Source organism: Cervus elaphus, chromosome 5, assembly GCF_910594005.1.
Source record: "Cervus elaphus chromosome 5, mCerEla1.1, whole genome shotgun sequence".
Taxonomy (NCBI): Eukaryota; Metazoa; Chordata; class Mammalia; order Artiodactyla; family Cervidae; genus Cervus; species Cervus elaphus.
This window is the reverse complement of record NC_057819.1, coordinates 111,988,725-112,014,561: the sequence shown is the minus strand read 5'-3', so window position 1 is coordinate 112,014,561 and position 25,837 is coordinate 111,988,725. Positions and strand designations below refer to the sequence as shown.

General features: G+C 38.6%; 1 protein-coding gene across 2 annotated transcripts; it reads left to right on the top strand.

Moving 5' to 3' along the window:
• The first annotated feature begins 513 nt into the window (after positions 1–513).
• Positions 514–25,835, top strand: MED1 (mediator complex subunit 1). 2 transcript variants are annotated; one of them, XM_043904399.1, is made up of 17 exons: positions 514–748; positions 3,029–3,135; positions 5,835–5,913; positions 7,858–7,912; positions 8,017–8,149; positions 8,853–8,881; positions 10,793–10,864; positions 11,349–11,423; positions 11,912–11,985; positions 12,579–12,668; positions 14,108–14,219; positions 14,747–14,871; positions 15,119–15,237; positions 16,006–16,207; positions 17,631–17,726; positions 17,851–17,956; positions 19,456–25,835. In XM_043904399.1, the coding sequence occupies exons 1-17, from the start codon at positions 724–726 to the stop codon at positions 22,685–22,687; spliced, it is 4,731 nt and encodes a 1,576-aa protein (XP_043760334.1). In that variant the 5' UTR covers positions 514–723; the 3' UTR covers positions 22,688–25,835. The 2 variants fall into 2 exon arrangements, with proteins under 2 accessions (XP_043760334.1, XP_043760335.1); XM_043904400.1 differs by lacking the exons at positions 514–748; positions 3,029–3,135; positions 8,017–8,149 and having other exon boundaries at positions 5,834–5,913.
• Positions 25,836–25,837: the final 2 nt, after the last annotated feature.

Sequence of the window (25,837 nt, the reverse complement as noted above, 5' to 3'; positions counted from 1 at the left end):
AAACCTTCCACGTCCTCAGAAATATTGAAATTGCTCAAGAAAAATATTTCTGAAATTAAAAAGGAAATTAGGTAATGGAAATTAAGTGTACTGGGCTACCTTGGGACGTCGTGTTACAAAGACCTACCGTCTAGTATCTCAATAAAGGGAATGTTTTAATAAAATATTCCTAACAGCAATATTCTTCGAAAAGCTAGTATTTCAGTAAAGACAGCTGGGGTTTTACTTTGCAAACTGCTTAAAAGCCAAACCGAAAGTACCAACTTCCGCAGAGGTGTTGAACACTACGGCTACACAAGCTCCACGCCTAGCTCCGGGAAGTCGGAGACAAACCAGAGAGCAGACAGGGTGGGGATAATCTCGCGAGAAGCAACGTATAAATTATTTTTCGCGATATTTGGTGCCCAGCCCCTTTCCTCTCGCTCGCTCGCTCGCTCGCTCGCTCGCTCGCTCGCTCTCTCTCTCTCTCTCTCTCTCTCTCTCTCTCTCTCTCGCAGGATCACGGTTAATCTCGCGATCTTTTGGAAGTTCCGTTGGGGAAGATGGCGGCGGCCGCGAGCACCCTTCTCTTCTTGCCGCCGGGGACTTCAGACTGAGTCTTCCCTGAAGAGTGGGACTGCAGGTGCCCTGCGTCCCGGGAGCCCGAACCAACTTGGTTCCTCCATTACTGGTGGGGAAGGGCATATCCTCTTGTGTAGGACTTAGGCCCTCCCCGCCGTCAGGATGAAGGCTCAGGGGGAAACCGAGGGTGAGTGACTGAGGGGGAAAGCAGGGGGCGGGACACAGCTGGGGGAGCCAATGCCTCCGCGGGGGCCACTCTCCCGAGGGCTCAGGATCTAGGAGGCGGGATATGTCTGAGTTTCAGATTCTGACTGCCTTCCTTGGTGATGGAGAGCTTCGACTTTGGGGAGATGGGGGCTCCCAACTTCTGTGAAGGTTTCCTATGTGGCAAGGGGCAACATTTGGGCCTCGGGGCATTTTTTAGCCTAAAGAGATGGGAGACCAGGCAAGTGAATGTAAAACTTGCTCCTTCCAAAAGAGAAGTCTGAATGATGACATAAAGCAATAATACAACGCTATATATCAAAGTACTGTAAGATGTTTTGGCGTGAATGAAATGATTAGGTCCTTATGGTATTAAAAGCCAGTAGTTTTCAAAAATGTCACAGTGTTCATATCTTGTGGTATTGTATATTTTTAAAATGCTTTTAATTTCAGATTTTCAATATCTGAACTAAGAACTGCTGAAAAACACTTTTCTGTGTAACTTTATATTCTCTAAAGTTCCACATTTCAGCTTAAATGCTTTCTTAGCATTTTGGACATAGTTCTATTGATACACGATTATTTTCTTGTCTTCTCCAATGTACTCTGAGCTTTGTAGAGCAGGATCTTGCCTTACTCATCATTGTATAGTCCTGGGCACATTATGTTGTGTTGTTCTGTTAGTCACTCAGTCGTGTCAGACTCTGTGACCCCACGGACTGCAGCCCACCAGGCTCCTTCGCCTAGGGAATTCTCCAGGCAAGAACACTGGAGTGGCTTGCCGTTTCCTTCTCCCGGCACATAATAGTTGCTTAAAAAAACGTTTCATTGAAGCATTTTTGTAAAGATATTTATTTATCATCGGCCTTCTCAAGGGAGAGAAGGGAGGTGTGTTTGAAGGAGAAGAAGAAAAAAGGGTGCAGAGGAATGACAAGTGGAATCTTACTAAGGCAGGAATTTTGTCTAGTTTGCTCACTGCTGTATCTCCGAGATATAAGTAGTGCCTGAGTGAATGTCTTAAATTTGGGAATTGCCAAACATTTCTCCAGAATTATAAACTGGATGAAACAGCCCCAAAAACAGTTTTCCAGAAGATGAAGGCATTGGAGGGAGGAGTTGAATCTCAATTTGAAGATGTCACTACAACTTTGATTGCTGACATTCTATTCATCTTTCAAGACATCTTTTCTGTAACATACCTAAACTAATTACACACTTTTCCTCCTTTGAATTTTGATAGTAGTGTGTGTCTGTTTTTAAGAGCATATCTCATTTTGCTTTGTGTGATGGTTATTTTCACATTAACTTATCCACACCCCCTCACAGATGTCATCTCAGGCATATTGTATTTTTGCCCTGCTGGTCTCCAGCACAGTCCTTGCTCATGTTAAGCAGTTAAAAGAATTACAGGAGTGTTGGAGGTTGTAGGAGGTTCCTTCAAACACTATCTGGGATCCATTCTTTTCTTTCTCTTACCTTTGCCTGAAACTCATCCTTTAGTCACTTGACATCTTCCTTGTTCATATAGTTTGAATTCGAACAGGAAATATCTGAATGGCAAGTGAAGCTTGTTTTCTTGATAATACTTACAAATTGATCTCTTAAAATTATGTGAAAAAATTAAGAAAGTGTGTGTTTTCACATTGAAAACCAGCTAACCATAGTAAAGAAAGTGAAAGTGAAATTGAAGTCGCTCAGTCTTGTCTGACTCTTTGCGACCCCGTGGACTGTATGTAGCCTACCAGGCTCCTCTGTCCATGGGATTCTCCAGGCAAGACTACTGGAGTGGGTTGCCATTCCCTTCTCCAGGGGGGTCTTCTCGACCCAGGGATCGAACCCGGGTCTCCTGCATTGCAGGCAGGCGCTTTAACCTCTGAGCCACCAGAGAAGCCCAGCCATAGTAAGGCCATGTTCAAATGTATGCTCTGCATATGTCATGAAAGGGATTTCATGCATATCATGAAATTATTTTGTCACTAAATGGTAGTCCTGATCCTCAGGACTGGAGATGGTTCTTTCTTTGCTTCTCATTAAGTCTGAAGAGAAAGCAGTCCCCTTCTATAGTGTTTGTTAGATTAGACCCGTAATTTCTGTCTACTTGTTATTAGAAATGAATTCTTTGTGTATTTTGAAGTAAATTATATTGGAAAAGATTTTAAATGAGTTCGTTCCAGGATGAAGTTTGGGAGTTTTGTTTGCAAGAAAAACTGTGGAAGGTCTTGAAAGAAGAGTTGCTAATGATGTTTTCTGATTTATATCTTAGAGTCGGAAAAGCTGAGTAAGATGAGTTCTCTCTTGGAACGGCTCCATGCAAAATTTAACCAAAATAGACCTTGGAGTGAAACCATTAAGCTTGTGCGTCAAGTCATGGTGAGGATTATGGTGAAGTAGATAAAGTGTTGTGCTTAGAAAATTATTTGATAAGCTAAGTTACCTGTGTAGACTTTTTCTAGCTAGTTATTATGGTGTGTCTTTAGTTTTATTTCTTGTAACATCATACGTACATGATGGCTTTCAACTTTTAAGAGTCTACCTAAGAAGAAGATATGTTAATAGAATTGTGTTAATTATGAGTTATAGTAGGCTGGGATATTTTAGGCAAAAGTTGTAAGAAATACACTTATAAAACATAATGAGTTTCCTAGTGGCCTAATGTTTAGGATTCCCAGCTTTCATTACTGTAACCCTGGGTTCAGCCCCTGGTTGAGGGACTAAGATCCCACAAGTCCCACAGCGCTGCCAAAAAAAAAAAGATACACGTGATAGCCTGATATAGAGAAACATTTACTTTTTACTTCCTATCAAGCTCCTTGATTCTAATGTGTTAATACTTTCATTGTATCTATACTGGTAGTAGAGTTTACAATCATTTTTTTTTTTTTTTTTTTTTTTTACAATCATTTTTAATTAACGTCACTTGTTTACTCTGTGACTTTCTCTACAGTACTTTCTCCTTCCTGAGGCATTCACCAGTATGAGGAGCCCTTAGTTAAGTGGAATACAGGAAGTGGGATGAGTGTATAGCACAGCACTAGTCAGAGAACTGAATTTGCTGTCAAAAAAACCTTTATTTTAATCTTGACTCCACTACTACCTCTGTAACCTTGGACAAATTACTTGTTTTTTCCCACCCTCAATTTCCTCATCTAGAAGGTAGAGACACCAATTTGAGTAAGATGAGCAACACTAGTTTGCTTTTTCACACAGTTTTGCTGTAAAGATCAAATGAGATAATGGACACCAAAATGTGTTGCCTAGAGATTTCTGTAACTAAGTTCTACAGGTATCTTCTGGCTCAGGATTGTATACATAAAAAAGATTTGGAAAAAAAAAAAAAGATTTGTAGTTTTTTTTTAAGTCTTAATGACAATTTTTCCAGTCTGGGTATTCAGAGGTTGTCATTTTTATACTAGAAGGCAGCCATATTCTAGTTTGAGATACTGCCTATAAATGATATTGTCATTAGAGAAACAGCATGAGCTAGAGGACTCCAGGTGGCTACTAAGACCCTCTCTTGGGTTACCAGTTCTTGGTTTGGTCACCATAGCTTCCTTTGTCTACTTGTCACTTTTGCAGATTCAGAAACCTACTTTTATTGGTATATAAAAGATTTTTAAGAATTTTCAACAACTGTGTGTGTGCATGCTAAGTCTCTTCAGTCATGTCCAACGCTTTACAACCCTATGGACTATAGCGTGCCAAGCTTCTCTGTCCATGGGATTCTCCAGGCAAGAATACTGGAGTGGGTTGCCATGCCCTCCTCCGAGGGATCTTCTAAACTCAGGGATTGAACCCATGTGTCCTGCAGCTCCTGCACTGCTGGCAGATTCTTTACTGCTGATCCACTGGGGAAGCCCTTTTAAAACTGACATACTAACAAAATCTCAGTAGATTAACATGAAAGTCAGAATGCCAGTTTAGTAATGAGGGTTTGTCTTTCCAGCTACCAAAATACTGGTATCCATTGTCTAGAGCAATGGACACAGTCCTTGTCTATTTAAGGTATAAAGGAATCCAGATTATTAATTAAGCAGATGTTTGGGAGCATGGAATTAGAGCCAAGAGAGATGGATTTAGGGCATGGAAAAGCCTCAAAACCTATCCTTGTATCCTAAAACTGCTCATACTTCTGGGGACTAGAATGTTGTACTGAGAGAAACTGCTTCCTTGGATAGGTTTAGAAAAATTATGCTAAATTTCTGCTCTTTGGATTTTTGGACTATGTCTCTTGTTTCCTAGAGTGAGTCTATTTGGTGGGCCAAAAATTTCATTCCGGTTTTTCCGTAACATCTTATGGAAAAATCCAAATGAACTTTTTAGCTGGCCCAGTAGTTTGACTAAGGTTTGGTTGTATTTCTTAGATTACATGCATATCACCTTATTAGGTTTGGGAATTGTCAAATTTGAGCCACCCCATCCTGAGTCTTAGGATGTAGTTACTTCTGCAGGAGGCTGATTTCATTTATTACATTTTAATTCTTCTTTTTTTTTTCATTTATTTTTATTAGTTGGAGGCTAATTACTTTACAATATTGTAGTGGTTTTTGCCATACATTGACATGAATCAGCCATGGATTTACATGTGTTCCCCATCCCGATCCCCACTCCTGCCTCCCCATTTTGATTCTTCTAATTTTTCCCTGAAAATTATTTTAGATCTGGAAATACCTTTGTTGTAGACTTTTTTTTTTGATTGCGCTGTGTCATCTGGGATCTCAGTCCCACAGCCAGAGATTGAACCCACATCCCCTGCTTTGGAAGCATAAAGTCTTAACCACTGGACCACCAGGGAAGTCCTAGATGTGGAAATACCTTTTTCTCCTTTCATGGATGTGGATATGGTGTATCCATGTATTCAGTAGATTAACCTTTCCTCTTTTGGATAGATGGACAAAATAACAATTAAAAATTTATAGGTTAACTAGAATATATAAGAAATATAGAGTATATAGACTACTTCATAATCTGTAGACTATGCTGAAATATTATTTCTAGAATAATATATGTGTTTACCAAAAACTATTGGCTCGGTTAATTTTTACCTCAAATGTTTTCCTATTTTAATACAGGAGAAGAGGGTTGTAATGAGTTCTGGAGGGCACCAACATTTGGTCAGCTGTTTGGAGACATTGCAGAAAGCTCTCAAAGGTTTGTAAACATTGTTGAAATATGCTAACTTCTTAAAAACCCTCCAGTTTAGGAAAGACTTTTATACTTATACTAGAAATGTGAATTGAGATAGGTGGGTATCACTCTTGATTTCATTATGAAGTTGACATAAACTTTGCCCTGAACTTTTGAAACATTTATTTATTTTTTTTTATTTTTTTATTTTTCTAAATCAATCTTAGTTTATTTTGGTCATAAATAGGTGTGCACACAATACAAGTAACCATTCTACTCATTGAGAATAAAACCAAGCTTTCTAAAGTAATTCATTTAGAGACCTATAAAATTAAACTCCATAAAAAAACTGAAAAATATTCTGAGTCCTATGGAATTTGACATGATAATTCATATTTCTGCAGTTTTAAATGTAAAACATATTGATTCCAGGGATATTAATAAAAAGAATGGTTAAAATTATAATGATAGAGAAAAAAGTTAATTCTATAATTTACTATGTTGACAACTATTTGGAGGAAGAGTAGCCAAAATTTACAGTATTTGTTACTTAAAATATTAACTATACCATTACAGAAAAATAAAAACAGCCTATACCTCAAAGAGTTTCAGCAGGACAAATGTGCTTTTGAATTATAATCTTTGTTATCCTCTCTTTCTTTCATCATTAGAAGTCCTGTCATATTTTTGTCTGGCTTAAATATCCTCAGTTTAGTTCCCAAACTTAAAATAACAAATCACAATTTTCATGTACATTAGAGCATTAAAAAAAGAAAGGAAGATCAACCAAATAAGTGATAAATTCAGCAGGAGGTGGTTTAGAGTTGGAACATAATCTCAGATGATAAAAACAAATTCTGCACATAAATACAAAAGAATTAAAAAACCTCAATTCTGTGAATTTTCAATTTTAAAATTTCAAGATTTGACATGTATACATCATTTAACAGAATATTGTCAAAAAGGTCATATAAAAATAGTTATCTGCCCTCCAAAGGACAACAGAATCAATTTCTCCATGTGGATTAGTATAAGCACCTTCAGATGAGATCAGGGTGGTATGGCCATACAGTATGCTGCGGCTGCTGCTGCTAAGTCGCTTCAGTCGTGTCCGACTCTGTGCGACCCCATAGACGGCAGCCCACTGGCTCCTCTGTCCCTGGGATTCTCCAGGCAGGAATACTGGAGTGGGTTGCCATTTCCTTCTCCAATTGAAACATTTATTTTTTATTCTATTTTGAAGGCTGGTAGAAACTCAAAAAATAATTGATGAAGGGTAACCAAGATAGCATATAGGAGGGGAAAATTTTTTTCCTTCACATATTCTCTCCTAGTTAACTCAATAAGAAGATGGACTTTTTGTTTTACAGTATTTATTAAGAATGTTTTCAAAAAAAAAAAAAAGAATGTTTTCATAAGAACATGAAAAGAGGAAAGAAAAAAATGTTTTCAGGAAAGCAAACATGAAATTTAAGTCATGAGCTTGATTATTCAAGCTTATAATTACTACTTCTGTCTATTTTTGAAGGAAAATGAAAGTAAAAACAAACAGGTTTTACACTGATTATCACAAATAAGCCGGGATTTAATCCATACCCACTTCAGTGGAAGTGTGGAGTCTTAACCACTAGATGACCAGAAAGTCCCTAAGTATGTCTTCTTTAAAGATAACTTGTCCAAATGAGTAATAGAAAGGAGAAAGGTTCAATTTTTTTCAAATAGATCTTTTTTTTTTTTTTGACCCTTATTGCTTAGGCTGCAGCTAAGCCTTATCAATGAGCTTTGTGCAAATTATAAGCATTTGAACTATAGATGAGCTTTGTGCAGATTACAAGTATTTGGACTATTGAATGTGTTTATGGCTTTGGAAGGATAGATATACTCCTCAGGATGTTTCTGTTTTTGAAGAATACTGTTTAAGTTATTTGGAGCATGCTTTGTGATTTCCTTTTTTTCACCCTTGTGTAGTAACATCTTTACCAGCAATGACTGACCGTTTGGAGTCTATAGCAAGACAGAATGGGTAAGTAGTATATCTGTAGGCAGAAATATTTAACTTAGTGTTGACTTTGGGTGGCTTTATTTATGTGTCTTCTATTAATTTCTGTTTTGATTTGTTCCTGCTAGACTGGGCTCTCATCTCAGTGCCAGTGGCACTGAATGTTACATCACGTCAGATATGTTCTATGTGGAAGTGCAGTTAGATCCTGCAGGACAGCTTTGTGATGTAAAAGTGGCTCACCATGGGGAGAATCCTGTGGTATGTGTTGATATTTCACTGGAATCTGTGGGGTTTACTTAGGGACATTAATTTTTAAAGAAATTGTTGGGGTTTGAAATAGCTTGGGTTTAGGTTTTTTCACGAGCCACTGTAGAGATGATGTGATGGGCTACAACATCAGTAGCTGTAGAGTGGAATTTAGAATAATCTGGGTCCATCTCTGACATCATCCAAAGGCTTTGACAAGAAGAAACACCAGAGGAACCTTTTCCAATTCATATCAACAAAACATGAGCCGCAGTTGAACAATAGGTGCTGGGGATACAAATAATTTAAATTCCTATCCTCAAAGAACTTATAATCAAGAAGGACAGATAATCTTGTATATAGCTAATGTCTCTGAAAAACCCTGTAATAGAGAGGAATGTAAAAAGGTGTATAACCAGACAGTTGGATATGAATTCCAAGGATGGCTTTAAAGAGAGGTCCTAATGTTTTAAACAAGCAACTGAAAGTTGACTCCTTTATAAACTATTTCATATATTTGATTTTTAATTTCGTGACCCAACCCCATGGTTTACCAAGTAGGAAGAAGATGTTTTTGATATCTTAATATAAGGACCTTCTATAGTTTTAATGTTTTTGTTATAAAGCATGTGTTATTAATAAGAAAAAAAAACTTTTGATGTCTTCAAGCATCTTAAAGTAGTTTAGAGTTTTAACATAATTTCTTTAATTTCAGAGCTGTCCAGAGCTTGTACAGCAGCTAAGGTGAGCAGCTGACGTTTACATTCCCTTTTTTGGCAGACAGTGCTGTTCTTTATAGTTAACATTTTGAGAATGGTCAGAAGTTACTTTTCTAAGGAATAACTTTATTTTCTTGGGTTTTTCAGAGTCTGCACTTGCTCACTTTCAGAATTGACTTAGCTTTTTTTTTTTTTTTTTTAAAATACTCGATTCCATCTATCCTAGGGTTTCCCAGTCTTGACAGTATTGCCAGTTTGGGTTGGGAGATTCTTTGCTCTAGGGGGTTGCCCAGTTCATTCTTGGATGTTAAACACCATCCCCGGTTTCCTCCCAGCTAGTTAGGATCTATGATAACTTCCTGATCTGTGATAATCAAAAATATCTCCAGATATTGTCAGACGTACTCTGGAGGACAAAATCATTCCTGGTTGAGAACTATTGAGTTAACCTTAGGAATTCTCTGTGGAATAAAAATAAACAGAACATAATTATTAGAGAAAGCTTGAGAAAATTGAGTCTGTACTATGGAAAGAACTTTTTTTCACTTTGAGAAAAATTGTTTTATATTTAAGGTTTATGGGTCCCAAAGTACTAGGCTTGAAGACGGTCTCTTTTAGTAATTGATGTTTTTTGTCACTGGCTTATCTTTTCTCCTTTAATTGAGTGGAGATTTCCATGCTTAAATTTAAACCCAGAATTAACTCTCTGGGAATGTGAGAAAGTTGTTAAATCAATTTTATGTTTTAAATATAGTGAAGTTATCAGATAGCACACAGAGGAGTCTTAAGGGTTTAACATTGAGAAATAAGTTTTACACTCAGCCTTCCAGTGATCCCTTTAATGTCCTTACAGCCAAATACACCAGATTTGAATGAGCTTTGAAAAATTGCAATGCAACATAAAAAAATAACCTTTCATAATTTCATTTACTCAATAAGTCTAGCAAAGATGTATTATCAGAATAGTCAGAATCAGGAAACCAATATTTCTGGTTCTAGTGTAGAATAGGAGACTGTACCAGTTTATGAACTGATGGTGTTCTAAAGTTAATTTGTAAGCATGTTTGGAAGTGGGAACCTTAGAAAGAATATTAGTCTTTACCAGGCATTTTTAATCACTCTATATAGATGATGATTTTAAGGTAAGGAATATATTTTGCTGTTGCTCTTGTTTCTTTTTAGTGTCTTCATGGCACTTTGGGCCATGTTCAATAAATGCCTGATCAAGAATCTGACATGTCAGAGCAGTACAGTTTTCAACAGACACTTTTTTTAAGTTTGAAAAAGGATATAGAGACTTAGAATTGTTGAGTTGTGTTGGATTCCTGCCCATAAAAGCTTATTTGACTAAGAATCCGTCTCTGAATGTTAGGTTTTAGGATGCCAGGATTCCTGGTAGTAGGTTCTCTTTCCTGGGGTAAATCTTGTCATGGGAACATTTTAAAATACATTGTTTGCCTCCACACTACCTATTCTGCCTTTGCTTAGGTCTCCCATCTCTCTCCCACTGTTCATTTCCTTTCTCTGCTCTTACTGTATACATGAAAGTGTCCTATCTTATTTATTTCCTTTTTCTCTCTAAAAGATCTAAAAGATGACATCCAGTCATCTCAGTTACAAATTAAGAGGAGACGTGATTTATTTAAACTAAGTCTCATTACTTAAGAACAAATTAGTATATGAGTTAACAGGTCTTTTTGACTATCTTTTATACTGTTTATTAGCACCTTCTCCAGAAAAATGGGGCAGAGAAAGGAAAACATTGTATTTTCTTTTGCAACTTTTGATTGATTCTAGAAAATTCTGGGGGGGGCAATTAAAGCAAATTATTAAGATTAGTTTTATATAGGCTTGAGTTTTGGGACTTTGCTGATAAGATTGAGTAGTAATTGTATGTTTTATTCTCTTCCCTCTCTCTTCCCTGAACATCTTACAGGGAAAAAAATTTTGATGAATTTTCTAAGCACCTTAAGGGTCTTGTTAATCTTTATAACCTTCCAGGGGACAAGTAAGTATTTTTTGCTTTTGTTTGAAAAATTAGTATAAATCTATAAATTATTTTATACTTAGAAATTTGCCAAGTCTTCTGCCCTAGCTCATTTGTGATTTCTGTTCATACCGACAGTCTATAACTCAGTTTCTAACTTAATGTCTTAAAGGTATTTTAAATAAACAGTATCTGCATTATTGATGATAGTGCTAGAAGGTAGATTATAAGCCTTGAGGTATCTTCAACATATTGATTTCTAGGTCGAAAGAAATTGTCATGGAACTGGTTGTCATTTTTATTTTTAACCTACCTGGGATTGTGCTTACTTGCTTGGTCTTTTAAGTAGAGATAAAAATTAGCTTTGGTAAATCACTAATGATTTTTTTTTAATGTTTTGTTTTTTAAAATAGATATCTAAGTTGCCTCCAAGGTAGACTTGCTCTCTAGGCTTTCAATATTTGTGTATATTTGTTAACTAATTCTTGTTCTGTTTACTTTCTAGCAAACTGAAGACTAAAATGTACTTGGCTCTCCAATCCTTAGAACAGGATCTATCTAAAATGGCAGTTATGTATTGGTAAGACTGGCTAAAGTGTCAGTTCTCTTTGACCTTGTTCTTAAAGTTTTTTTGTCTATGGGTTACTAGGTTTCTGTTATTAAAAAATATGTATTATAGATATATGTTACTATGCATCTGTATTTTACCTGTACTGTACATCTGGTCCATATCCTTTCACTTCCCAAATGATTGCGTTCCATTTTCTGAATATCACTATCTGTAAGTTGTTGGTTGGTATTCCATAGGTTTTATGAGAAGACTTGTGAAACCTGGCCTCCCTTCTGATAAATAATAGTATAGTTGTAATTTTTGTTCACCATATTACACACTGGTGTATTCTTAGAAATAATCCCTTCACCTTGAGGGTGAAATATGACTGTTAAATGCCCAAGATAGAGTTATTAGGATAGAATTAAAAGATGTGTAAGAGCTGAACTCATTATCACATTGTATACTAATATCTTCAGGGCTTAAATGTAAATAAACATAGATCATTTGTGTTGCAGGAAAGCAACCAATGCTGGTCCCTTGGATAAGATTCTTCATGGAAGTGTTGGCTATCTCACTCCAAGAAGCGGGGGTATGTGATGCTATTTTGCTTGTTTAGAAAAAAACCTAATTTTTAGTTGAAAGATTACTACTTAAAATTTCATCTTGGTTTTATAAGCAGAAGGTGAAAATCACTAGTCATTTGTGATGGTTTTCTTTTTGTTTAATTGAAATGTAGTTGATTTTCAATGTTGTGTTAGTTTCTGGTATATGGTAAACTGATTCAGTTATACATAGTTTTATTCCTTTTCCTATTCTTTTTCATTATAGTTTATTACAAGATACTGAACATAGTTCCCTGTGCTGTACAGTAGGACACTGTTATATTATAGTTTATATCTGCCAATCCCAGACTCCAAATTTACCCCTCTCTCATTTGTGTATTTTTTAATGGTTTCTAAGGTGTCAATACTTGCCCTCCCCTAGTTTTCTTGTTTTTTAATTGTGAAGTAAATTGTTGCTGCTAGAAATAATACTTATGCTTCTGTCATATTTCACAAGCTGCTTTGGATCATGAGTTTTCATACTGTAAACTATTTTCTGGTATATAGGTTTATAGGAAGGGAATATTTTTCTTTGTTGTAAGTTACCTGATAAAGTAGTGATAAGTGTTATTTTTCATAGGTCATTTAATGAACTTGAAGTATTATGCCTCTCCTTCTGACCTGCTGGATGATAAGACAACATCCCCTATCATTTTGCATGAGACTAATGGTAAGACTTTCACTATAAAGTAACTAAAGGTTTTGCTCAGTGTTTAAAAAATATTTTAAAAAATTTGAATGCCCAGGCCTGTCTGTGCTTTCTGGTTTGCTACTCCCAAGTAAATTTGCCATCCCTACCAAAGTTTTCCATTTCTGCCAGAGTTTGCTTCTGATACATACACACACATTCATGCATATATAAATACTGTACATGTACATCTGTTGTCGTCTAGCTGCTCAGTCATGCTCGACTCTTTTGCGACCCCATGGACTGTAGCCTGCCAGGCTCCTCGTCCATAGGATATACATACGTAATAATAAAAGCATAGTTGGTCCTTTTGAATGAGTGAGTGAGTGGGAAAATGTAAACAATCTGACTTGAAATAATTCACTTTAATCATCACTTTAAAGGTAAAGAAGTTAACCAACTTACTAAAGAACTAAAATAATGGATCTTACTTTGTATTTGCACTTTTTTTGGGTGCGCCACATGGCTTGCTGGATCTTAGTTCTTTGACCAGAGATGGAACCCCATGCCCTTGGGAGTGAAGGCACAGGGTTCTAACCACGGACTGCCAGGAAATTCCTGTATTTGCACTTTAATAGACTAAAACCTAATGAAAAAAGGCCTAATACCTCATTTTGCTCCCCTTTTAACTTCAATCATTGGCTGTCTATGATCATAATTCTATTTAAATGCATTCTGAAGTTGGAGAAAATAAGTTAATATTGGTAATCGATCTTTAAAATTTTTTTTCCTTAGACTGCATTGTTTCCTATATTTTGTATTATTTACTAACAGAATTATCAGTTTGTTAGAAAGGTACTTCTAGCATTTCTAAGTTATATAGGTTTCAGTTCAGTCGCTCAGTCGTGTCTGACTCTTTGCGACCCCATGAATCGCAGCACGCCAGGCCTCCCTGTCCATCACCAACTCCCGGAGCTTACTCAAACTCATGTCCATCGAGTCGGTGATGCCATCTAGCCATCTCATCCTCTGTCATCCCCTTCTCCTCCTGCCCCCAATCCCTCCCAGCATCAGGGTCTTTCCATTGAGTCAACTCTTCGCATGAAGTGGCCAAAGTATTGGAGTTTCAGCTTCAACATCAGTCCTTCCAGTGAACGCCCAGGACTGATCTCCTTTAGGATGGACTGGTTGCATCTCCTTGCAGTCCAAGGGATTCTCAAGAGTCTTCTCTAACACCACAGTTCAAAAACATCAATTTCTCGGCACTCAGCTTTCTTCACAGTCCAACTCTCACATCCGTACATGACCACTGGAAAAACCATGGCCTTGACTAGATGGACCTTTGTTGGCAAAGTGTATAGGTATAGAATCTGATAATTAGGGCTGACAAATTACACAGAAGCTAGCTTTTTTTTTTAAATGTTAAGATCCTTATAATTTGTGTTATTCTGGAGAATACCATTTTTTTTTCTTTTTCCCAGTTCCTCGATCTTTGGGCATGAATGCATCAGTGACAATTGAAGGAACGTCTGCTATGTATAAACTCCCAATTGCACCATTAATTATGGGATCACATCCAGTTGACAACAAATGGTAAGTGAAATATAATTCTAGGGTAGCAAAGTCCTTTTTTTTCAACTTTAAGTCCAGTAAGAAACAAGTATTACTTTGACTTGGCTCTTCCCACACTTGACTTTCTAGAGGTGGGCTTTTTTGTTTTATCCATTTGATTTCTCTTTTCAGTATTTGCATGCTCCTCTTTGAAGTCTGCTCATAGAACACAGTTTTATCATGAAAGAGAAAGAAGAGAACTGTGCTACTTCCACTGGCTTAGTGGTTTAGTGATTGCCCTATGGGATTTTCTTATGGGACTTTATGTTGATCTGGAGCTATGTTGGAGTAATATTAATAACTAGAGAATATATTTCAGGATAGATGTTCAATAAGATACTTTAGGGTTAACAAATAGGATATTTTGGAATTGGGGGAAGGAAGTTCAAAGAGTGAAGTTTGATAGCCTTTGTATGTGTTTATAGGATACAAACGTGTCTGAGTGTTGAGATTTTTCATTTTTACATCAATTCAGAATCCCAATCCTCCACGTTTTTTTTTTTTTGAAGGACTCCCTCCTTCTCCTCAGTTACCAGTGCCAACAGTGTTGATCTTCCTGCTTGTTTCTTCTTGAAATTTCCCCAGCCACTTCCAGTATCTAGAGCATTTGTTCAGAAAATTCAGAACTGCACAGGTGAGTTTTAAGAAGCATCAGAAGCTAATAATTGTTATAAAAGTGAAAGCAAACTTCAAATTCACATTATCTTAGCCCTCTTTCAGTCTTGACCTCAAAAAACTAGTGATAGGTATAGATATCATGGTGTTTTGAACTAGTCAATGCTTATTAGTAAGTACTTTTTGAATAAATGGGTAAATGAAGGGAAAACTGAGCTGTCAGCATTTTCATCTTACTGTGATTATATTGATCTTTGCTGTTCCAGGAATTCCATTGTTTGAAACTCAGCCAACTTATGTACCCCTCTATGAACTGATCACTCAATTTGAACTGTCAAAGGATCCTGACCCCTTACCTTTGAATCACAACATGCGATTTTATGCTGTAAGTAAGGCCTTATGGATTGTTGCAGATTATGCTTGGACCCAAGATCAGAATCTTCCTTTTATAGGATACCTGAGATCAGAAGACATTCTTTTGGCTTACCGGATCATGTCCTATTTTCTCAGTCAGGCAGGAAATTACAGATATCTTTGAAATGTACTGAAAAAGAACATAACTTCCAAGTCAGGAAACAATGTACGTTGAATTGTTGAAATTTCAAATGAAAGTCTCTTAATGGTATTCTAAACTTTATACACTTATAAGTAGGTATTAAGAATTCTTGCTGTTTAATCCTTTCAAGTGCTGTGAACTTCTGATCTACAGAATACTTATAGAGAAGAAGGTACTGGGATGAGTGAATTAAGGATGGTTTTTAAACCACATCTGAACTTGAATTTATTTGAATGTTTGACAGTAGTCTAACAGTTCCTCAATTCTGGCTCCATTATAACTGTATAGGGTGTTATTAAAAATAAAAATTTTGCACTTACTGTTCAGGGACCCCTTTTATACAGATTTCTGAGGTAATTTTTATGTTAGCTAGGTTAGTAAACCACTGGCAGAACATTTACAAAAAAGGGGTCTTTTCAGCCAAGTGAGTAATTGGCGTTTAATGTCAGCTGACCAGTAATTCACTGTGGAGCTTTATTGTCCAGCAAGAAATTGCTGATTTTTGAGGAGTAGGGTGTTTGTTTGTTTTCAGGATAGTTTGTGGTTGGAGTACAGTGGCTGAGTAAATAGCATTCATTCCCTTGTTCTTTTTGCCAGGCTCTTCCAGGTCAACAGCACTGCTATTTCCTCAACAAGGATGCTCCTCTTCCAGATGGTAGAAGTCTACAGGGAACCCTTGTTAGCAAAATCACCTTTCAGCACCCTGGCCGGGTTCCTCTTATCCTGAATCTGATCAGACACCAAGTGGCCTATAACACCCTAATTGGAAGCTGTGTCAAAAGAACTATTCTGAAGGAAGGTACTGCCTTTCTTTTGCTGTATTTACTGGTAAATGGTACTGATTACTCTAGTAGTTCTCTAATTTGGTGGCTCATCATATCACCTGTGGAGCTTCTAAAACTACAAATATTTGGTTTCCATACCAAATGAACTTAATTAGAATCTCTGTGGGAGGAGTTGGGAATCTAGTTTAAGTTCTGTGGATAATTTTGATGGAAGCAATCTGTATACTGGCATATGGAAACCACGGAGTTTTTTTGAGGTGGACTTACTTTTTTTCTTCATGCAGTGGTGTAATTGGGTACCTAGGGGCCTGAATCTTGCAGCAGATAGATAAGGTATAATTTGAGATTTTGTAGGAAGAGAGTTCTTGACACCTAAATTTTAGGTTGTTAGGCAGTGCTTTTCATGTTTTATTCCTGAGTATATTTTCTCCACCTTCTCTGGAGAATTTAATCATATAGCTTAAAAAGAGATGAGACCTGTGCCCTTTTCTTTCTCTCCCAGGATTCTGGAATGCTGATGTTTTTCACACAGTTTGCTCTTAGAAATCTTGATATGAATTTTGGCTGCTCTAGTTAATCATAGTTAATTTTTTACATTAGTTGTAAACATTTCAGTGATAGAACTGTGCCAAATGGTAGGCAAGAAGAAACCCAGAAGGTAAATCAGGACATATATTTTATGGGAATAAGAATTGTTCCAGAAATGAGAAATTTTAGAAAGTTGAAGTAACGACACAGAACATGTGCAAGTATCCTTATGACCCTTCTGTTTCATGTATCTTAATCCTAGGAGATTATCCACATAGCTTTAGAGCATTTAAAAATGAGTTTTCGTGAGATAGTTATGAAGTTAGTCCTACAGAGATGCATACTTTTTCCCAAGAAAGTATATAATTCTTGTCTCTGGGCTTTTGGCATGTTTGGCTTAGAAACCAATGATGATAGTTATATGTAAGTGTATTTGGCATAAATATATCATTTTAGATTGTATTCCCTACATCCATGTTTACCAGACTATGGAATGTATAGCTAACAGCTGTATGCTAGTAGAAGGCAGGGTGTATGACAGTGATTCTGATGTCTGCTTATCAAATAGAATGAGAAACTCCTCTTGGCCACATTTATTTTCAGAATTGATTTTCAAGGCAGGATGTTTATATCTGCCAAGGACTTTATCAATTTAGGGATTAAATATCTTCATTTTAAAAAAATGAAGTTTAGTTACTTTGTTTTAGAGTATTTATAACATAAACTGGTGGATTCTTTGGAATCTGATTTCTTCAATCACCTGTGAGTGCCAGTGGGTTTCATGTTTTTTAAAAAATGTGTGGGATTTAGTTTCCAATGAGGGAGAGAAAATAATTAATAATTACTATGTACATATCTCAAGTCTTTTATCTGGTTGATTATTTTATGATCCTTTTCTTTGCCTTTTAGATTCTCCAGGGCTTCTCCAATTTGAAGTGTGTCCCCTCTCAGAGTCCCGTTTCAGCGTGTCTTTTCAGCACCCTGTGAATGACTCCCTGGTGTGTGGTGAGTTATGTGGGTGGCTAGCACCTTTCTCAGGATAGCAGTTTGGTCCTTTTATCTCTTTTTGCAAAGTCAGAAACTGAAGCCAAATCCATCCTGAACACCTCCTATATGTTTTGTTTTTCAGTGGTAATGGATGTGCAGGACTCAACACATGTGAGCTGTAAACTCTACAAGGGGCTGTCAGATGCACTCATCTGCACAGATGACTTCATTGCCAAAGTTGTTCAAAGGTAGCATTGGCCCTTTTTCATCAGAGTACCATTAAGAGATGTGTAAAGAATGCTGTTTTCAGTAATAAATGAATTAGAAATTTAGGAGGAAGGCATTTAGTCACTGCTTTGAATTCACAGTTCTCTGCTTTTGGATCTAGAAGCAATATGAGTTTTTGATTTTATAAATCTCATAAGAGTAATAGGAAGTAAAGTAGGTAACTTCAGACCCAGTGTTAGGGCTCTTTTATGAGGGAGAGGGTTGAAAAAAGATGTAGATCTTTTTTTCACTTTTCTTCTGTGTCATTTTTGTAAAAAACACATGTAACATGTCAAACAGCAGTATGTGGGAAGATACTTTAGCCATTCAGCTTCCCGGAAGCATTAATATGTAATTTCAAGATTTTTTAGAGCAGGTGCAAGTGGTCTGTTTAGTAAATAAAAATAAATTTTATTGAAACATAATAAGACATGCCTGTACATGAACACATGCCTGTTCCTTTACATATTGTCTATGGTAGCTTTTGAGCTAAGATGGCAGAGTAGTTGGACAGAAACCATGTGATCTTCAAAAGTCAATATCTTACTGTCTGGTCTTTCAGAAAGGTTGTTGACATAGTCTAGAGCAAAATGTTTTCAAACATGTTTATAAACATGAATTTATCTGTAACATAAAAAGTGCTTTGCTTTAAAATAAAAAGGATTTCCTGCCAGTGGTAGTACTTTTCATAGTATAGCTTTGGGGTGATTTAAGCTATTAAAGTATAGAATTTGATGGGTGAAGAGATTTTTCTAGTGGTTCATCAATTAAGATAAATTGTATATATTGTTACACCATTAATCATATGTGAAGTCCCCAAAGGAGGGCATTTTCTTACTGAGGTCATTATTACCAGTTTTATTTTAGTTCAGTATGGTATCTAGTTATTTGGACTTTTGCTTATGATTGGTTCGTTTGTGGTGGCATGTCAAAGGAGGTTGATGATTGCCTCCTGGTCCAGATTTTTTTTTTTTGGTTGCCCTGTGTGGCTTGCAGGATATCAGTTCCCCATCCAAGGATTGAACCTGGGCCCTCAGCAGTGAAAGCTTGGGAGTCCTAACCACTAGACCACCAGGGAATTCCTTCCAGGTTATATTTATTTATTTATTTATTCATTCATATAAAATATTTATTTGGCTGTGCCAGCTCTTAGTTGTGGCACGTGGATCTTTTGTTGCGGCATGTGGGATCTAGTTCCTTACCAGGGATCAAAACTAGGCACCCTGCATTGGGAGTATGGAGTCTTAGCCACTGGACCATCAGGGAAGTCTTCCTCCAGATTCTTTTTAGAATGGGTATACCCAAAGCTCTGGCATTTTAAAGAACTGCTCCTGCCTTACAAGTTATTTGCCTTACTGGAAAACTGTTTATTGCAAACCTTTATTTAAGGCAAAATTAAAGCCTTTATCTCAAATGAAAAATTGTTTTAAGTAGCACCTAGTGCATTGTTCATTTTGTTTTTTTCCATCTTATTTTACAGGTGTATGTCGATTCCTGTGACGATGAGGGCTATTCGGAGGAAAGCTGAAACCATTCAGGCCGACACTCCAGCACTGTCCCTCATTGCAGAGACAGTTGAAGACATGGTGAAAAAGAACCTGCCCCCGGCTAGCAGCCCAGGGTATGGCATGACCACAGGCAACAACCCAATGAGTGGTACCACTACACCAACCAACACCTTTCCGGGGGGTCCCATTACCACCTTGTTTAATATGAGCATGAGCATCAAAGATCGGCATGAGTCGGTGGGCCATGGGGAGGACTTCAGCAAGGTATCTCAGAACCCAATTCTTACCAGTTTGTTGCAAATCACAGGGAACGGGGGGTCTACCATTGGCTCGAGTCCGACCCCTCCTCATCACACGCCGCCACCTGTCTCTTCGATGGCCGGCAACACCAAGAACCACCCGATGCTCATGAACCTTCTTAAAGATAATCCTGCCCAGGATTTCTCAACCCTTTATGGAAGCAGCCCTTTAGAAAGGCAGAACTCCTCTTCCGGCTCACCCCGGATGGAAATGTGTTCGGGAAGCAACAAGACAAAGAAGAAGAAGTCATCAAGATTACCACCTGACAAACCAAAGCACCAGACTGAAGATGACTTTCAGAGGGAGCTATTTTCAATGGATGTTGACTCACAAAACCCTATCTTTGATGTCAACATGACAGCTGACACGCTGGATACGCCACACATCACTCCAGCTCCAAGCCAGTGTAGTACTCCCCCAACAACTTACCCACAACCAGTACCTCACCCCCAACCCAGTATTCAAAGGATGGTCCGACTATCCAGTTCAGACAGCATTGGCCCAGATGTAACTGATATCCTCTCAGACATTGCAGAAGAAGCTTCTAAGCTTCCCAGCACTAGTGACGATTGTCCACCCATTGGCACCCCTGTTCGAGATTCTTCAAGCTCTGGGCATTCTCAGAGTGCCCTCTTTGACCCTGATGTCTTTCAAGCCAATAATAATGAAAATCCATACACTGATCCAGCTGACCTTATTGCAGATGCTGCTGGCAGCCCCAGTAGTGACTCACCTACCAATCATTTTTTTCCTGATGGCGTAGATTTCAATCCTGATTTGTTGAACAGCCAGAGCCAAAGTGGTTTTGGAGAAGAGTATTTTGATGAAAGCAGCCAAAGTGGAGATAATGATGATTTCAAAGGATTTGCATCTCAGGCACTAAATACTTTGGGGGTGCCAATGCTTGGAGGTGATAATGGGGAGACTAAGTTTAAAGGCAATAGCCAAGCTGACACGGTTGATTTCAGTATTATAGCAGTGGCTGGTAAGGCTTTGGGTCCTACAGATCTTATGGAGCATCACAGTGGTAGCCAGAGTCCTTTATTGACTACTGGGGACTTGGGGAAAGAAAAGACTCAAAAGAGAGTCAAGGAAGGCAATGGTGCCAGTAATAGTAGTCTGTCAGGGACAGGATTAGACAGCAAACCAGGGAAGCGCAGTCGAACCCCTTCTAATGATGGCAAAAGCAAAGATAAGCCTCCAAAGCGGAAGAAGGCAGACACTGAGGGAAAGTCTCCATCTCACAGTTCTTCTAACCGACCTTTCACCCCACCTACTAGTACAGGTGGATCCAAATCTCCAGGCAGTTCAGGAAGATCTCAGACTCCCCCAGGTGTTGCCACACCACCCATTCCCAAAATTACTATTCAGATTCCTAAGGGAACTGTGATGGTGGGCAAGCCCTCTTCTCACAGTCAGTATACCAGCAGTGGTTCTGTGTCTTCCTCAGGAAGTAAAAGCCACCATAGCCATTCTTCCTCATCTTCTGCTTCCAACTCAGGCAAGATGAAAAGTAGTAAATCAGAAGGTTCATCAAGTTCTAAGTTAAGTAGCAGTATATATTCTAGCCAAGGGTCTTCTGGATCTAGCCAATCCAAAAATTCATCCCAGTCTGGGGGAAAGCCAGGCTCCTCTCCTATTACCAAGCATGGACTGAGCAGTGGCTCCAGCAGCACCAAGATGAAACCTCAAGGGAAGCCATCATCACTTATGAATCCTTCTTTAAGTAAACCAAACATATCCCCTTCCCATTCAAGGCCACCTGGAGGCTCTGATAAGCTTGCCTCTCCAATGAAGCCTGTTCCTGGGACTCCCCCATCCTCTAAAGCCAAGTCCCCTATCAGTTCAGGTTCTGGTGGTTCTCACATGTCTGGAACTAGTTCAAGCACCGGCATGAAGTCATCTTCAGGGTTAGGATCCTCAGGCTCGTTGTCTCAGAAAACTCCCCCATCATCTAACTCTTGTACAGCATCTTCCTCTTCCTTCTCCTCAAGTGGCTCTTCCATGTCCTCCTCTCAGAACCAGCATGGGAGTTCCAAAGGGAAATCTCCCAGCAGAAATAAGAAGCCGTCTTTAACAGCTGTCATAGATAAACTGAAGCATGGGGTTGTCACCAGTGGCCCTGGGGGTGAAGACCCAATGGACGGCCAAATGGGGGTGAGCACAAATTCTAGCCATCCTGTGTCCTCCAAACATAACATGTCTGGAGGAGAGTTCCAGGGCAAGCGTGAGAAAAGTGATAAAGACAAATCAAAGGTTTCCACCTCGGGGGGCTCAGTGGATTCATCTAAGAAGACCTCAGAGTCTAAAAATGTGGGGAGCACAGGCGTGGCAAAAATTATCATCAGCAAGCATGATGGAGGATCCCCCAGCATTAAAGCCAAAGTGACTTTGCAGAAACCTGGGGAAAGTGGTGGAGAAGGGCTCAGGCCTCAGATGGCCTCTTCCAAAAACTATGGCTCTCCACTCATCAGTGGTTCCACTCCAAAGCATGAGCGTGGCTCTCCCAGCCATAGTAAGTCACCAGCATATACCCCCCAGAATCTGGACAGTGAAAGTGAGTCAGGCTCCTCCATAGCAGAGAAATCTTATCAGAACAGTCCTAGCTCAGATGATGGCATCCGACCTCTTCCAGAATACAGCACAGAGAAGCATAAGAAGCACAAAAAAGAAAAGAAGAAAGTAAAAGACAAAGATAGGGACCGGGACAAAGACCGAGACAAGAAAAAATCTCATAGCATCAAGCCAGAGAGTTGGTCTAAATCACCCATCTCTTCAGACCAGTCCTTGTCTATGACAAGTAACACAATCTTATCTACAGATAGGCCCTCAAGGCTCAGCCCTGACTTTATGATTGGGGAGGAAGATGACGATCTTATGGATGTGGCCCTGATTGGCAACTAGGAACCTTACTTTTTAAAGCAAAAATATGGCCAGAGAAGAACTAAGTGTATAGGCAAATCACCATAAGGAGTGAGTCAGACAGGTCTGATTTTGTGTTTAAGAATCTCAAACGGCATGGCTTTGACACCAAGTGGGATGAATTTTGAAAGGCATAGCCAGACCCTACTAAAGAGACCATAGGGTTTGATTCTGGTTACTGCAAATCAGTTGTTCCTTTGCCAGGAAAAAAAAAGTTTTAAAATATTTGCTTATGAAAGGGAGGGGGTGGGAAGGGCTTAGGGAGCGGGAAGGGTGGGAAACAGTTTTGTGGGAAATATTCATATATATTTTTTCTCCCTTTTTCCATTTTTAGGCCATGTTTTAAACTCATTTTAGTGCATGTATTTGAAGGGCTGGGCAGAAAATGAAAAAGCAATACATTCCTTGATGCATTTGCATGAAGGTTGTTCACCTTTGGGTAGTTGTCCATTTGAGGCAGGGGCAAATGAAGGACTTGGGTCATTTTGGACACTTAAGTAATGTTTGGTGTCTGTTTCTTAGAGGAGTGATTGGGGAGGGAAGATGATTTTAGCTATTTATTTGTAATATTTTAACCCTTTATCTGTTTGCTTTTATACAGTGTTTTTTCTAATTCTATGAGGTTCAGGGTTCATAATGATGGGAGGCAAGAAGGAGGCTTATTTGGTGGTAGGGAGCTTGTGGCTTATGCTGGTAATGTAGTATCAAGCTGAAGCAGATCAGTCAGAGCCCACCTTTGGAGTCAAGTAGAAAACCAAAATGGTGTTTTTGTTGTAGGAGGTTTTTCATAGGGTTCAGACATCATAGGAATATTAGGAGTTATCTTTCTATGGAGGTATTGATTTATAGTTTCTTTTTCCTTTAAAGAAAGCTTGGCTGGCTTTTTGGGATGTAAACATGTTTTCAGATGCAGTAAAATTTAAAAGTGGGATAGCCTCCCTGACCCAGTGGCATGAAAACCATTACAGAATTCATAGTTCTCCTATTTCTACAATGTGCCAAAAGTCCACATCCCAGCATTTTGTTTGTAGGAGAACTGATGCCATTCCTGAGAACTGGGCTCCTTGTTTCCCTTCATCACAAGGATAAGGAGTCCAGACTTTAATCACTCCACTGTATGCTCCCTTAGATAAAACAGTAAAAAAATTTGCAGCCATAGTTCACTTAAAACAGTTTTCAAGCTCACTTGAAGTAATGGGGGCCTGGAATGCTAGGTGGGCATGAAGATAAACCCTTGCTACTATGTAGCAACACAATTGGACCTTTTTGGAAGAACAGGTCTGAGTCTGGATTCTGGGGGACATCAATAAGAAGCCCTTCTCATACATATAGAAATCCAGGAGACCATTTGAGTGCAACACAAGTTCTCAGTATTTGGAGGGTCCTCTCAAAATTCTGCGGCCTTACTTTGATTTTGACACCTGCACTGTGCCATTCCTGATGATTCCATTCAGGATCTGTATCAGCAGGATGGGGCACGATCCCCAGCACAACTCTTCTGGATTAAAAAAAAAAAAGCCAGGTGATTCATTTGTGTGTGTGTGTGTGTGTGTGTGTGATAAATGGAGTGACTTCATCAGATGCTGAAGAAGATTTCTATATTCAGCTCTTTCTGCAGGTTGGAGTTAGCATAGAGTTGGAAAATCAGCTTTGGCTTTCTTTCCTGACTGTCTCTGATTTCCTTTAGTGTTCTCCCTTTTCTGGTCATCAGCTCTCAACAACTCTGCCACTTTTGTGTCCCACGGTAATAAGAAGTAGGAAACGAAACATTGCAAAGTGGAGCAAGAAAAGTTATCGGTTACCGTATCAGAGTCAAATGTCTTGGGTGACACTAAGGAGGACATGGGCAAGGTGATACCAGAGTGCTTTATCTTGTGATGCTGATACAGTAGCAGCCTCTCAGACATACAACCAGGTTGGATTTCTCACAAGTTTCTCACCTAGTTTTGAATCCTATCCCATTGGTTTCTGCAGGAAAAAAAAAAAAAAGTTAAAATGGTTTTTAAGTTTGAGTGGGGAAAGTATGGGGAATGTACTGCATAATATCAGGGGCTCAGCTCCCCCAAGTAGAGCCAACAAATACCAAAATGAGTAAACTGGGAAGCTTTTTCTCTCTTTCTGTCTTCATCCCAGATCAAAGAATTCCGAGTTAGGATCTGGATGAAGGATAAGCCCCTGAATTGTCGATGGGCACACCCCACACACTGACCCAGCATCTGAACTTGCTTAACAGGGAGCCGGGGCTAAACTGCTTCACCCTGCCTGAGAACCAGGGAGCACTGCATTTCTCCACAGGGTGGAGGAGAAGAGGCAGAATAAACCAAGCCTGGGACACCTCCCTCCTGTCTAGGTGTACTCATTCTTCTGTTTCAAAAGACGACAAGGACATGAAGTCAACTTCTACCTATCTTCTGCTGCTGGTGTCTTATGTATTCTTAGTTTGACCTGATTCCTCTTCTGTCTTTTGGCTTCATGTTAGGGGTTCTTGGTCAAAACCTGCTCTGATGTACATGGAGATTCCAGATTCAAAAAATCAGTTTCTTTTAAAATAAGTATGGGGGAGGCGTGAAATGAAGCAGGATATAATTGCCAAAACTAGGCTTGAGGTTGGTGGCTCTTGGAAGGATTTTCCTTAAGGCCTAGGTCTGAAAATACAGGGCAGCACTATCATGAATTCTGAAAAGAAACCTTCCAGGGAGCCAGTGAGTCATAGTATCCAGTCGAGTCACTTAAAGCAGATTCCAGTATAGGAAAGTCATTCACAATCCCTTGGCAGTCTCATTTTTTTAATGTTTTATCCCTAAGTCTCCCTCCCTCTTTATTTCTACCCTTAAGTTTTTTTGAGGGGTAGGCAGTACCTAACATCTCAGAAGCTAGGTTGGGAAACATGCTCAGTTGTAGAAACTGAGCTTTAAATTTTGCGTTTTAAAAATGTACATCAGGAGCAGTTGGGGAGGGTCTTTTCTAAAAAAAACTTTCAAATTTGATTTTCTGTGCATATGGCCGTTCTGTAAATACTTTGGGGTTTTTCATTTTTTTGAAAGTAGACAAAAATCTGTGGGATTTTTTTCCCAAAACATTACAAAAATGTGTTTATTTACATGCAAATAAATTTCTTTGATAAAAAGCATC

Coding starts and splice junctions, on each gene's coding strand:
- MED1 (XM_043904399.1), top strand. CDS start 724: ATGAAGGCTCAGGGGGAAACCGAGG. Junction 11,424..11,911: donor AAAATGGCAGTTATGTATTG/GTAAGACTGGCT, acceptor TTTGTGTTGCAG/GAAAGCAACCAATGCTGGTC. Junction 14,220..14,746: donor CATCCAGTTGACAACAAATG/GTAAGTGAAATA, acceptor TTTTTTTTGAAG/GACTCCCTCCTTCTCCTCAG.